The sequence below is a fragment of the Gadus macrocephalus genome, chromosome 13 (assembly GCF_031168955.1).
Source record: "Gadus macrocephalus chromosome 13, ASM3116895v1".
NCBI lineage: Eukaryota > Metazoa > Chordata > Actinopteri > Gadiformes > Gadidae > Gadus > Gadus macrocephalus.
The window spans coordinates 7452017-7465927 of record NC_082394.1 but is presented as its reverse complement, the minus strand read 5'-3'; the positions used below and the strand labels follow the sequence as shown (position 1 = coordinate 7465927).

The 13911-nt window shown below is 44.3% G+C and overlaps 2 protein-coding genes across 6 annotated transcripts; both read right to left on the bottom strand.

The window, feature by feature from the left end:
- Window positions 1–2127: 2127 nt before the first annotated feature.
- Window positions 2128–12018, bottom strand: rbm5 (RNA binding motif protein 5). 5 transcript variants are annotated; one of them, XM_060070041.1, is made up of 25 exons: window positions 11799–12018; window positions 11543–11607; window positions 10645–10837; window positions 10367–10531; window positions 10138–10207; window positions 9641–9714; window positions 8896–8979; window positions 8548–8608; window positions 7933–7998; window positions 7629–7789; window positions 7369–7466; window positions 7165–7252; window positions 7002–7070; window positions 6793–6859; window positions 6481–6563; window positions 6254–6380; window positions 5694–5785; window positions 5397–5576; window positions 5112–5252; window positions 4924–5013; window positions 4625–4807; window positions 4429–4503; window positions 3500–3606; window positions 2679–2808; window positions 2128–2537 (listed from the first exon to the last, which is right to left on the bottom strand). In XM_060070041.1, the coding sequence occupies exons 2-25, from the start codon at window positions 11557–11559 to the stop codon at window positions 2412–2414; spliced, it is 2547 nt and encodes an 848-aa protein (XP_059926024.1). In that variant the 5' UTR covers window positions 11560–11607; window positions 11799–12018; the 3' UTR covers window positions 2128–2411. The 5 variants fall into 5 exon arrangements, with proteins under 5 accessions (XP_059926024.1, XP_059926023.1, XP_059926027.1 ...); XM_060070040.1 differs by having other exon boundaries at window positions 11543–11587; XM_060070044.1 differs by having other exon boundaries at window positions 10645–10831; window positions 11799–11993.
- A 577-nt stretch (window positions 12019–12595) lies between these two features.
- Window positions 12596–13762, bottom strand: brk1 (BRICK1 subunit of SCAR/WAVE actin nucleating complex). The gene is made up of 3 exons (XM_060070052.1): window positions 13597–13762; window positions 13127–13209; window positions 12596–13030 (listed from the first exon to the last, which is right to left on the bottom strand). The coding sequence occupies exons 1-3, from the start codon at window positions 13712–13714 to the stop codon at window positions 13004–13006; spliced, it is 228 nt and encodes a 75-aa protein (XP_059926035.1). The 5' UTR covers window positions 13715–13762; the 3' UTR covers window positions 12596–13003.
- Window positions 13763–13911: the final 149 nt, after the last annotated feature.

Genomic DNA, 13911 nt, shown 5'->3' with positions numbered 1-13911 from the left:
CCGAAGGATTGTGTTTTATTATCTTGCGCAACATCTGGGAGTAACTTTACCAGTCTAAAAAAAATTATGTGGTCTTTAATTATAAATTCTAGGGAGCAGGAACCAACTGTGCGTACAGGTAACTAATCACCGTTTCACCATTTACAGGGGGCTGGTGTAGCTCTCTCGGATCCTCTCAAGCATAAACACACAAAGACCTTGATCTCCAAATCCCGAGAGCAATGCTCTCTCTGACAATTCACTATAAAGGGTACATAGCAAAGCAAACACGTTTGTCCCCCAAACCTTCCTGTCAAGTTTATCAGCAAAAGGCTTCTCCAAACAGTCACTCTCACTTTGATGCAAGCACAAAGGCTGGTCTCCAGCCTGCTTGAAGAATGCCAGAACAATGCATTTTTTCTTGTATTAAAAAATAAAAGAGATTCCAAGATTCCATACAAACCTGAAAAGTACACCGTGGCTGTTAAAGTTCTTATCAAGTATGTCAAATATGGAGTAAATCATTTTCTTACTTTAAGTGGGCTTTTACCAAAGCTTTTTACGAACAAAAAAGGATATTCAATGTTGCATGAAACAATCTTTCTGCCAAATGTAAGAGCTTTACTCTATGGAGCGATGTTTGTTTAATCACACCTGCTGCTGATCCCCCTACGCTCCCATGACATAAAGACAACAAACAGAAAGTTCAAGCTTAGACAAAAGAAAGCAGTGTTTAAAATAATAATTGGAATGATCTCGGTAATGTTTGCGGTTAAAACCATAAACATCTTGGTCATCCAAATCGGGCAAAAATTCCCCAAATTGATGTGTTAGGGGAATGCCATGCCACCCACCTTTCACTAGTTAAGTCAAGACAAATTCATTTGTATAGCCCTTTATCACGGTCTCGAGATGCTTACTCTTAGCTCTCATTTATTACAATATATCTTAATGGATAACATTTTCTGCTTCTGATTTCTTTAATCATTACAGGGAAAATGTTACCAATTAAATGGCTTAGCTGAAGATTATAGAAGAAAGAGAATAGACACACAGAGGGCTATAGTCAGTGATGTTGGCAGGGACCGGTTGCATTGTAAACAGTGAAATGCTGAAAGTGTAGATTCGAGGGGGTATAGATAACAGAATCCCAAAGTTTGGCCGGTACAGATAACTTCAATATTGCTGGTAAAGATAGGAACACACAAGCTGCTTAGACTTAAGAAGTGTCCTCACTTCAACCGACCCCACCCAAACACAACAGAAAATATCATGAGTAAAACGTAAAAAGTTATTGATCTGGGTTAAAAAATAATCGTGCCTATTAGTGCAGGTTAAATTATGAGGTTCTTATAGCTTGAGGTACCAAGCTATACACCTGTATGAAACATGTGATTGGATTACTGTTTAGATCCGACAGAATAGTTCACAATGATGATCTAAATGTGGGCTAAAAAATATGGAAGCAACTCTTGAGGACACTGCATTCAGTTTTTCCTCCCATTGAGCAACACACACTGACCCAACCTCCCGTTTATCTGCAAATATAAAACACGCACAGCATTGCAGCACCAAGCGTTCTAGTTTGACACACCCTCCCCTCGTAAACCAATGGTGGCCCTTATACAGAACGACCAGAAACGATTCTAGTTTATTAAGGACAGAGGGGAGCGGCAGGAACAGGTTGACATAAAATGGAGAGCAGATTGCACAAGGCAGGGTAAACATGTGCCCAGGGATGGCAGGTTAACCGTGGCAACCCGCAGGAGTCCTGCAAGAGGAAAGGATAATTTCACAAGAATGTGCCTCATTAAGAACTAATTTTTTTTTTTTTTTAAGAACTGCTCCATTCATGATTCAAAGTTCGGCCCATCTTTGTATACTAACCTAGTACGACGACGGTACCGCTGGATAGGGTCATCAACGGGGCACTCTTGTCAAGATTCATACTAGTTAATCTAATCCTATGTAACTTCCTGTCTCTAATTGGATAAAAAAATTAAAGGATTACAGTCAAGATTCCTTTGATGCTCAAAAGAATGAGCATCATTGCCAATTCCAGATTGGAGGCTGCTGTGAAATTAAATAGTTTGGAATTTGAGAAAAAAATTCAACCATTACAATTATAAAATCCAGACAAAGACCACGGACTGCCTTATGTCATTTATTTCATGTACAACATGAGACAATATTTTCATAAAAAAAAAACCTGTACAATTAATGTTAACATGCTCAGACAAATAAGGACCAGAAAAAAACAACCATTAAAACAGTAAAACACTCTGCTTATGTACAAATTAATTACAGTCCTAAACACACTTCTTCATAAGTCGACTTGTATTGGAAAGGGACATCATGTTGCTCCTAGCAGTGGGCCAGTTGTCCAATAGCAGAGGGAGCAGAGGGAGGGAGAACGTATTGACACCACTACCTCACTCGATTTCAGTGAAGCGTGCGAACATGGCTTTGCGGACTGCGTCTTTGTACGTGTCGGAGGCGGTGAGGTTGTAGTTGCTGCCTTTGGTTCCGAGACCTGCTCCCTTCGTTCTCAACTGAGCCTGGAGATGACCAAACGACGAACAAATTAATTCCACAGCCGGATTTTTGTATTTTTTCAATTCATGCGCCGATTTGCTGAACATAGGATGATGCTTAACAACCAACGGAGAAATTATATTGAGTATTATATTGAGTGGTACCTGAATGGGGGCGGTGATGCCCTGCTGGTTTCGACCGAGCCCTTTGCCCTCTCTCCAGCCCATGGCCTGTAGCATCTTGTTGCCGATATTGTCACTGTTGAGGCCGTCCTTATTGGGCTGCTCATAGTTACTGCAAGGAAATGGGACGAAGGGAGACTTAGTTTAATCGTCATCTTGATTAAAATCAAAATCACATAAAAAAAAAAAAGGCCTGCAGATGGAATGCTCAAGTGCCTTTGATTAAAGCATAAGCCTCCAAAAACACACATTGAACCCGGTGACTACAGTGCAACGTTTTCTCTTGCAAGAGTCACAATCTTGAGTCGGTTCTACAGACAACTGAGTGCTGATGTTACAGGTCTGTGGAAAGTCCACGATTTGCCAAACACGCGACCATCGATACCTTCAGATTGTCTGCAAAGCTGACGGCTGAGAGATCCATTTAAATACGCATCAATCCTGTATGAGAGAATACTTCTTTCACAGGTTGCTCTCTAGTGTCACAGCTCAACATCGTCCATCACTTGAATGTGGCCAACCCCTTCCACAATGGCAGCGGCCAAGCCAGTTTGCCCCCCTCTGGCCCCAAGATAATCCATTATTCACTTTCAAGCTCACGTGTAATCAGCGACTTGACTGATCTGCACGAATCAACTTTGGCTGTTATGTGATAATAAGGTTCAGTTCCAGGTATTATGTGGCTTTATAAAATATATTCAGTGATATAGGTCACACAAGGCTAACTGAAGTATTATCTGCATAAAAGATTAGGCAAGGGATTGAGAATAAAAAGGAAATCCATGATCCATGTTTAAACTTACATGACGACTGGTGGCGGCTGCGCAGCGAATTTCTTCTTCTTAGGAGCTGGAGGTTCGGGGATGCCGTACTTCTCTCTGCGTTCAGCCGCCCGGTCTCTGTATTTCAACTGTGCAACAAGAGGAGGGAACAGCCTTTAGAGTTGGCCACTATCATGGTACTAGCCTGACTGTGGTTAAAAAAAAAAAAGTGTTCATTCACAGTGCCCATCTTCCCTTGACTGAATGACACCGAGCCGCTGTTCCGACACATTGAACACCCCACTGAGGCTGTACCGTCCGTCACTTGAATCGACAGAACGGACAGCTGGCCTGGGCTCCCTCGACGCACTGCGCTGCCATGGTTACAGGCAAAACCAATCATGCCCATGCTTTGACAAATTATTTTGCCTGACTTATTTGACTGATGGTATAAAGTGCCTCGTCACAATCTATTTCGTAGCCTAAACGTTCAAAGTTTCCCCAACCGTGGTATAGGTCACAGTAGCCAAAATACTCATTGTAGCCTGAATAAGTTTAATTTTGTACTTAATAGCAGCCATTTCCTATCCTAGCTCAAATGTAAGAAGGCTAGTAGAACAGGCCTTTACCTACATTCGTTGAGCCAAGAGCTTAACATGCCTTTTAATATGAAATGCATAAGCTTCTGATTCAAACTCAGCACAAAATAATGGGCTTTAAGATTGAAGATGAAAGCGTGTGAAAGTGAGGGGCTTAGGTAGCCCGCCCTGAGATCAGTTAGTCAGACATCCAAGAAAAGCAGGAATGAACATTGTCTTTTAGTGACGTTGCACAGCAGCACTGGTGCCATTTACCACACAGAGAGAAAACAGCTGCTATTATGGATTAATAATAGCAGCAATAAAATAAATTAAAGAAATCATTTGTTATAAGAATATTTGGGGCGAGTCACAGTATATCCAGCAACATACCTCAGTCTCCTTCCTCTCCAACTCCTCAAGCTCGGCCTCGGTTAATTTGGATCTACGGAGAACTTCCAAGTTTTGCTGCAAAGAAAAAAAAAGAAAGAAAGACAAGATCAGTTAAACAATTCGTTCCACCAACAATGACCGTTTTAAACGGTGATTAATGTTGGTCACTGCTGTTCAGTGTAAGCGGTAACCTCACCTTGTGCAGGTCAGAGAGCTGCTGGTGGCGGACCAGGCCGTCCTTGTTGGGGAACTGTCTCCTGCACAGCAGGCAGGCCATCTTCTTCCAGTCCGTCAAACCGTCTTCTCCGCCGTAGTCCTGCTCCGCGCTGGCAGCCTCCTCAGGGTCACTGTCCCCACTGTAGGCCGCCACCAGACCACACTGTTGGGTAAACAAGTTAGTGACTGCCGCTGAACCAGCGTGCGTCCAAACCGGTTTCTGTTGTCCCGGAGGAAGGACGCTGTCGAGACGACTCTCTGCGTGGCGACCAGTCTCACCTTGCTTGCGTTTACAGAGCTGGAGGACGGTAGCTCTTCCTCCACTCCTCTCGGTAGCTCTGGCACGACGGCCTCGAAACCGCCCATCTGCTGAGAACAAACCCCCCCACAAGGCCGTTTACAACCGCAACAAAGAAAGCACCCGTGAGAGATCTTCTGAACACAGGAGGAGGGGTCAGTCTAGGTACCTTCTTCTCAAACAGGCTGAAGCCGGCGTCGGCGGCGGCTGCCTCTCTCCGCTCCTCGTGACTGACGGGCTGAAAGCTGCCCTTGAAGTTCTCCTTCTGCCTGTTGAGACTCTTGGCCCAGCGCTCCATGTCCTTGGCGATCTGGGAGAGACACAGCCGGGCTTTAGCACAACGCTGGGATACCGTTTCCACACAATGCGTTTTCTTACAATAGACAATATAATCCAGTGATTGCAACAAAAGCAAAAAGATACACCAGTATCGCCAATACGCGCAAGTTCCAACCTGCTGTGCAGTCTTGCTCTTGGGCTTCTCCTTCTTGTCCTTCGCCTCTTTACTGGTGCCTGCGGCGCTGCTGGGGGCGGCCATGCCGTCGCCCGTACTTGCGTCGGCCGCAGCGGGGACGTACGTCTGCTTCTCGCTGTCCCAGTAAAGGTACTGCTGGGTCTGGGCGTTGTAGTGATACTGGGGGGGGGGGGGGGGGGGGGAAACGGGGAGACACGCCGCGACGTCAGAGCCCATTTTGAAGGAGATTCAGCCAAACACACGGGTTAAGTCGACAGGTTGTGGGGTTGTGCATACTTGGGAGTTTGGATCGTAGAACAGGCCCGTCTGTGGGTCGTAGTAGTAGCCAGAGGATTTGTCGTACTGATAGGTGGATATGTCCGGGGCAGCTGTCGAAGCAAAACATATTTGACATGAGCATACGATCGGATCGCTCGGGCTAACCTCCTAATAACATCTACATGTTCAATCCTGCACCAGATTTAAGGAACGGTTGAAAATGTAATTCAAGTTTGAACTAAATGAATGCATACATAGTGCTGTCAAGAGATTAAAATATTTAACTAAAACGATTAATCACATTAATGCCATAGTTAACTCACGATTAATTGCAATTTTCTTTCTATGCTAAATATCCCTTGATTTCTTTGTCCCATTAAATTCTCATTTTGATAAATGACAAAAAAATTAAATAATTGCGTTAATCGCGCGACAAAAACAATTAACGCCGTTAAAATTGGTTTGCGTTAACGCCGTGAATAACGCGTTTAACTGACAGCGCCAATACATAGCATAATGAATTCAACAACACTGTAGCCAGGAGGGATTGCTTGACATGGGGTACGGCGTGTTCATACCAGCGTGAGGATTCTGTCCGGAGGCATGTGGCGCGGTGGTGGTGGCAGCTGCGCCGCAGACGGCTGTGGCAGCTGACGGCGGCCCATGATGGTGGGCTGTGTCCAGCAGGTGGCCGACGCGAGAGGCCTACAAGGCGCACTAGTTAGGGGAGGCCTCGAAAAACGACCACTTCATAGCATTGTGGAAACGCAGCGTGCAGTGCGCGGAGCAGTGGCTAGGGCTTTACCATGACCGCCGGCTGCCCGATGATTTGTGGTTGGTACACCTGCGCGGTTTGTGAGATGATTCCCCCGGCTGCAACAGGTGCTGCTAGAAGGAAGGAAATATATTTTGTTTACTACAACGAACTCCACGATCACGATCGTCAGATTAAGACAAACAGTTTGCATGTCGATTTGTAAACTTCACAGAAAGAAATGTAAGCCGATATATATTACAATAGATGGGACCATATTCCCCTTTAAAAAGGGGAACCATTAGTTCACTATTTGAACTACAATAAATAAAAAAAAAACTACCCATTTTCATCCAAGCCTACCTCCTAGTATGCCGTTGGCCTGGGAGGATTCCGGCACAGCGGCGGGTTGGTAGTACGCCTGGAAGTCCTGTCATCAAGCAGTCATACACAGTGGTTACCAAATCATGCATGACCAGCGGCGAACACCTTTCAGAGCCGGTGGCCGTTGACCTGAGACACAAAGCCTCCCGGGGCTGGCGGTGATGTGCAGACACAGTGTCTGGACTGACCTGAGACAATGGGGCGTAGCCCTCCTGCAGATAGCTGTACTCCGACATGGCGTCCGGGCCCTGCTGTGCCTAGAGACAGAACAAGGGACCGTTTGCTTTGGTTCTCCCGTTTGATATCCACACGAAGCACATCCGGTGTGTTCTGAGAGCACTGGGGACCTACCTGAGTGGAGGACCACTGGGCGGCGGCGATGGCCGTGCTGGCCATGGAGAAGGCACTGATACGATTCCCGTCGGAAAGCAGGAGGTCCCTAATGGCACAAGTCGTTTAATTAAAACAAGCTGGTTTGTGATTTCCCTTGTTGAGTCATAGGCCAGGGCTCAATACACTAGGAGAAATCCCACAGCAGGCTCACAGGGGACGTACTTCCTGGCACTCTTGGCGTAGTCCACGCCTATCGGCTTCCCGTCCAGCTTCAACGGAGGTTGCAGCCCCTGCAGGATCGTCAGCAGCTGAGAGGCCTCCTGGGAAAGACAAGGATGCGGATTATACGATTTATTTTATTTATTCACACTATAGCAGCAAATCGACTACATAATAAAAAAGGGTACATTGAGAGCAATAGTCACACGGTGTGAATCATGTTGAAGTGAAGGAATGGGTTACAAATATTGTAGACTGTTTACCAAAGGAGAGGAGAGCTGCACGAAGGCAAAGCCTCTGTTCTGTCCCGTCAGCTTGTCTTTGATGAGGCGGATGTTGTTGGGCAGGAGATTGGCGTAGGGCGCCAACAGTGTCAGGATGGCTTCAACCGTGGTCAGAGGGGCTATATTTCTGAGGATGATCGCTGCACAGAGAAGAAAAGAAAAAAAGAAAAAAGAAAGAGGGGAGAAATAGCCATTAATAGCGATAACGTGTCTCGCGAGAACTGCAGGGGCGGAGCAGCCTTGTTCTTCATTAGACGGTGGTTGAGGTCGAGGACTAACTTACTGTCCCCGTAGAAGTCTGGCGTGGGATGGGGCTCAGAGACTCCGGAGGGGCCGCCGCCATCACCCTCTGTTAAGAGAATGACATAATTGACATGGGGACATTAGCGTCGCTCCCCGAGTTGTGGTTTTATTTCCCACTGCATTGGCCTACATCTTGTGCATCTGTCCATCTCAAATACCTTGCCCTAAGGCAACAGAGGGAACCAATGGGAGTGGTGTTTGGATCGACTGTCCTCCTAATGCCCCACTAACACGGCGGTACCGTCTAGTGGAAAGAACGTTCCACTCCCAACCAAAGGTTTTAGGGTTTCCAATTCCCTGCTGTTCTTAAACTACCAAATAAGCATGCTGGAACAAGATGCCCAGCTCATTGCCTAACTCTGGAAGACCTACATCTGTACTCACAATTCGATTTTGAATCTGCACTTATCGAGTGAAGCAACTCGAGTGAAGCTACTCGATAAGTAGCTTCACTCATACCGCTTCCCACTGAACAATGCGGGCAGGTCTGGCACATGGTCATCTATTGGTTTTGCCGGGTGCTGCAGCCCAGCACTGTGTCTGAGGACGTCCAGAAGGCTGCAGCTAGCGGCCTCTTGTTTGACAAACTACTTACCGGCTTTGGTTGCTCCACACCTGAAGCACTTCAGCCTCCTCCGGAAATTGTACAGGCCACACTGAAAGTAACCGTTTACATCATTTTTATTGATTATACAGCTAAGGCCCTGAATAGTGCTGCCTTAAGAAAACACTCATCCAATTTGATGCAGCATACCGTACTTACCTGTGATAAAGACACCTTCGGCTTATCTACCCCTTACCACCTCCCAAATAAGTTCACCATAAGATAAGACTAAAGGACATCACAAAGCGCTACAAAGAGGCTTAGAAATCGAAGTGGATCTTCTGTACAATCACAGACGGGGCAAAGTGGCTATGAAATCGAGCCAGAGCAGCAACTTACAGTGTTACATAGCCAGTCTTCAAACTTGTTCCGAGGGTTGCTGTACTGCATGTCCACATATTTGCCTTGGATTGTCAGACGTTTCTGCAAGAATGGGAGGGAATGAAACAAAATCAGTCCTGTTTTCACGCTGGGTCCTGTTCTCTACAGAGCAAGTAGTGATGGAAGGGAGAAGAGGGAAGCCCTCCACTCTCAGATAGACTGTGAGTTAAAGGCAGCCATATGGGTGTGTATGTGTGAATGCTGCATAGAGGGCTGTTTAAAAAAAAAAAAAAAAAAAAAAAAGTGTTTGGGACCCGAATGCCCAGACTGAGCTGGAACAAATGTCATCCTGATGGAATTGTTTGACTGCCTTCTGTAAAACCAGAGGTGGGCATCCCGCACCAAACAATAGAACAGAGAAAATGAAAGTCATAAATAAAAACAAATTCTAGGTCTCGGTTAAAGAAAAATGTTGAAGTGGAAGTCTACATTCAACACGGCAATGCCACTGTTCTCTTGTTGCGTTCTCCGGGGGGGTTTCAGTGATAATATACAGTCCTTCTGCGATGACAATATCATCATCTTTAGCGTTCTGGGAGAAGCAACATGAGTGCTTGTGACCGTGTATGGAGATTATTCAGCATCCTTTTTTATACTATATATTTGCATTTTTCACAGTGCTTATTCAATGCATTCTGGTTGCTGTTTAGATAACTTTTCATATCCCCAAGGTAGATTCTAGGCTTGGCGATTGTAAAGCAACCTGATTGGTCTCCATCCATCGGGTAGCATCTTGCAAGTGATAAAAGTCCACGAAGGCGAAACCTCGGCTTATACCTAGAGACAGCATTCAAATATAGACGGGAGGCGTGTTAGTCAGAGTCCAAGGGCATATGTTTCAAACTCTTGTCACAAACTGCTTCATGACGCAGGTCCTTTGTTTGGGCAAACATTCCCTACCAGTTTGACCATAGCAAGACATCTTGGTGAACGTCACTTCTTATACCACATAAGTGTGGTAGACAGACTTTCACTTGACATTTTCCAAAAAATGAATATTCCTGCTGATTCCTACTTACCTTCTACATCCACAAAACATTGGAATAATACGGAGGCCATTTTGTTTTTTGGTTCCTTGTAGAATTAATCCAAAACCAGTCTTCTACACTGCCATTGCGAAACAGGACTACACAGAAGCAGTTTGGCCCTATGGTCTGACACCTGGGGATGGAAGGGATCCATGGTACACTTGGCCCTCACCTGTCTTTTTCTTCACCAGCCTGATGTCTACTGGCTGTGGGCCTTCCAGGGGTTCTATTGCACCTCGAATCTGGAAACAAACACAGAATCCCAAATGTTATTTTACAGCGTTCAACATGCTGCACCTTATTCAAATACTAAAATGAATTCCCAATAGAAATTTGAACGGTCCCATCTCCGAGTCAAAAATAAGAAGATTGGTTCCATGGTGGACAAAATCAATACTTACTTCATCCTCAGTGATGTTATGAGGCAGCCCCCACAGCATGATGGTCTTGCTCTTCCTATCATCTCCGGCTTCTCTACGGAAATCCTGCTCGGGGTAGTCTCCATCAGAGTGATAGCCGTCTTCTGATCTGTCACTATTCCGCCTTTTTCGCTCTCTCTGGTAGATCTGTGCACAGAGATAAGAAGGTTAGGAGGGCAACTGCTAAGTATGGTTGCAGTTCAGGAATACACGTCCTCTGCAGTGCAGGGAAAAAACCAATGGCTGGAATGGGCTTCTACCTCTGGACTCTGGTCTCGGTTTCCTCGCCGGTCTCCGTCATAGCGGTCACCGCGTCTGTCTTCACCCCAGCGCCGCATATCGTGGTCTCGGTCCGGTTCTCGGTCCTGGTCACGTCCTCGTCTCTCCCGCCACTCCGAGTCGCCACGTGACTGATCCGAGCCATATCTGCCGCTTCGCTCTGTGCGACTAATCCTATCCAGAAAATCCATGAGATGCACAAAGAATTGTACACTTGTTAAAATACTATCCCTCTAAAAACAATAAAATAAAATAAATGAATTTGTCCTCTATTGATACTGGAATCCGATGACCCATAAAAAGCCTACCATACTCAATGGTCCGTATTGTGGTTATTTAAGAAACGGCAGTCTCAAATAACAGATTTTAGATTAGCATCTAAACTCGGATAGTAAAATAGTTAGCATTTCACTCTCTAAGGGCGAGGGAGTCGCCTTACATGGAATTGATCTCTACTAGAAAAAACCTGACGGGTGACACTTTCAAATAAACATAAGTTCATACCCATGGTCATAGCAAAGCCACGTCATAGTGCAAATAATAAACATTGTGTGTCTTGAGGTTTAGAGCAACATCAGGCATGAGATTTACGTGATAGAATCGTATTGTTACCTATGTTTGAAAACGTATGCACCTTATCGTCGTTTGGTTCTAACGTATTTGAAAAATAGACTAACGTGATTTACGGATGAATTATAGTTGTACAATAATGCATTATTTGACATGCTCTATGCCCTATATTATAACCAACCCTGTCCTGTACTTTAACTCGGTCATACAGTGCCATTTGTTTTTCTTTAAAACACAAGTCAGACAGCAATCTATTCAGGCTCGAAAGCAGTCCAATAAGGTGGCCAGGTATGTTTTTTTTTTACTCACCGCTTGTCGCCCCCCATGTCTCAACAGATTCACCAATAACACGACCTTAAAACAAGAACAAAAGTCTCCATGGAGACAACAGGAGTATCACTAAACAGTTGGTTCAGTATTTAATTACCAGCGTATGAACGATGCCAACCCATTACCGAGCTGATCAGCAAAAACTAGGCGTTATATCGAAACATGTTAAAAACAAGTCCGTTCACTCTCGCACCACGACCTCGTAGCTCATACGTTCCAAATGAACCAAACTCACGTATTTATGGAGAACGTGTCGCACCGCTCAGATTGTGTTATGAATGGGTGATAAGCAGTTTTCAGATTCAATTACTAGCTTGATTGCAGTCACCATCTAAGCCTAAATCATTGGCAATTCAAGGACTCGCCTAACCAAACCTCCGAAATCTGCGATGCGTCCCCTTTCTTTATCCCAACATGCATCAGGGCAAAACGAGGTGCATGCTGGGTATTTTAGATAGATAGTTAAGAGGTTGGTTGGGGAGGTAGGAGCTATATTTGGGACACGATCCATGCATCCATGGTTTGGAGGTTTATTTCTATAATCTACGGTTTGTCACTTAACTGTTAACCTGAATTTTCTGACTCGAATGATTTCCAACTGTAAAAGTGTATCAAAATTAAACATTTGCACTTTTCACATGCTGAAGTAATATGTAGGCCTACCTAAATTTCAATGCTACATTAGAGATGGGCAGTTTTTAACAACTAGTCGATGTTTAATTATTTTAAATAAAAAACAATCAAGTCCATTGATCTGAAGTAGGGGGGGGGGGGTCTCATGTTGAACGGCAAGTCGATGTTAAATTGACAATACACCTAGATTTAAAAAATAAACATGGAGCCCACGTACAGAACTTAAAAAACAAGGGCCTGAGCCCAACTTCAGAAAAAGATGCCCAGATAGTAGGATTTAATCTAGGGCTTTACTGTTTCACATTTCTTAGCAAAATAGCACAACAATACAGACGTAGTCTATTTTTTAAGTAATTGACACGATTTATATAATAAGACATACACAAGAAAACAGATAGGTCATTATGTTCCCTTTATTACAGCATGAAAACGAGTTATTAAATACCAACAATATACTCTACATGGCCATAAGGCTGAATACACAACTAGTGAAGCATGGCATGGCACAGGGGGGTTATCAATTTATTACCCTTTTGTATTAATGAACTAATTTGTATTAATTAAATATAAAGATGCTTAATATTGTATAGAAACAAAAGGAAAAACAGAAGCATTTGCAACAACACAGAGGGGACAAAAAACGTTCACACATACACACCATATTCATGTATCATATAAAAACTGGACAATTAAACATATTCACATGGTCCCAAAATTGAACATGACTTTCCAAGACATCGAATGAAAAATGTTGAACGGTGGTGAAGGGGGTCCGGGAAGCTTGGATTTCCACATCCCGCGAAGCTTCTAGGTTAAAGTCTCTCCTTTTGTGACCTGATTGGAGAGAAAGATTCACGTTAGTCTTATTAGTTATTACTATGATTTTCTTTGCATCGACGTTAAAACGACATGAACCATCCGTGTACGTACTCTCGCTTCAATGTACTCAATCCGCCGTTCCAACGCAGTCAGTTTCTCGTTGAGTGTGGCCAGCCGGGACCGACACGACATGTCTGTAACAACATTTCAACACATTAGGTGTTATGGACGTCTACGGAACCTCCTGCACTGTGTCCAGTGACAGTAAGTTTTAACCCGAACACCGACGGGAACAATATTCATAACACCGAGACAGGCTTCCCAATGATATATAATAATAATATCCCAGTATTCCCATTAAACCGTGTCCCCGAATTCATCAATTGCAGTAACACTATCATGAGTAGCAAATGAAAAATAACAATATATAGTATTGGGAGTGGCCGTAAACATCACATTCATCTTACGCTAGCTCGGTCAAATACATCAGCTAGGTTAGCTAGGTTAGCTACACAACTACACCGGTTAATATATCCTACTCTGAATACTATTGAAAGTGCGTTGGATATTATTTTTCTTACCAAAGGAATTCAGGAAGTCAGCAATTTTCTTTATACTGCTTGTGATGACTTCTATGTATTCTCGATTGGCCCAATCTTGGTGGATCTCTCGCTGGACTGGATCTTCCTGGCCCGCCATATTGCTTTGGTTTCAGACTGACTGAGGTACTGACTCCACACGCCGACGGGGGCACCAACGAGCCGCTCTCCTACACATTATATGCGTTACGCGCATACTTTTAGAAATAAGTTTTTTTCCGATTAAAAATAAATAAACAAAAGCAACCCACCGATGTATCTCTCTTTTCTTAAATGCTGCAAATTTATAAGGAACAC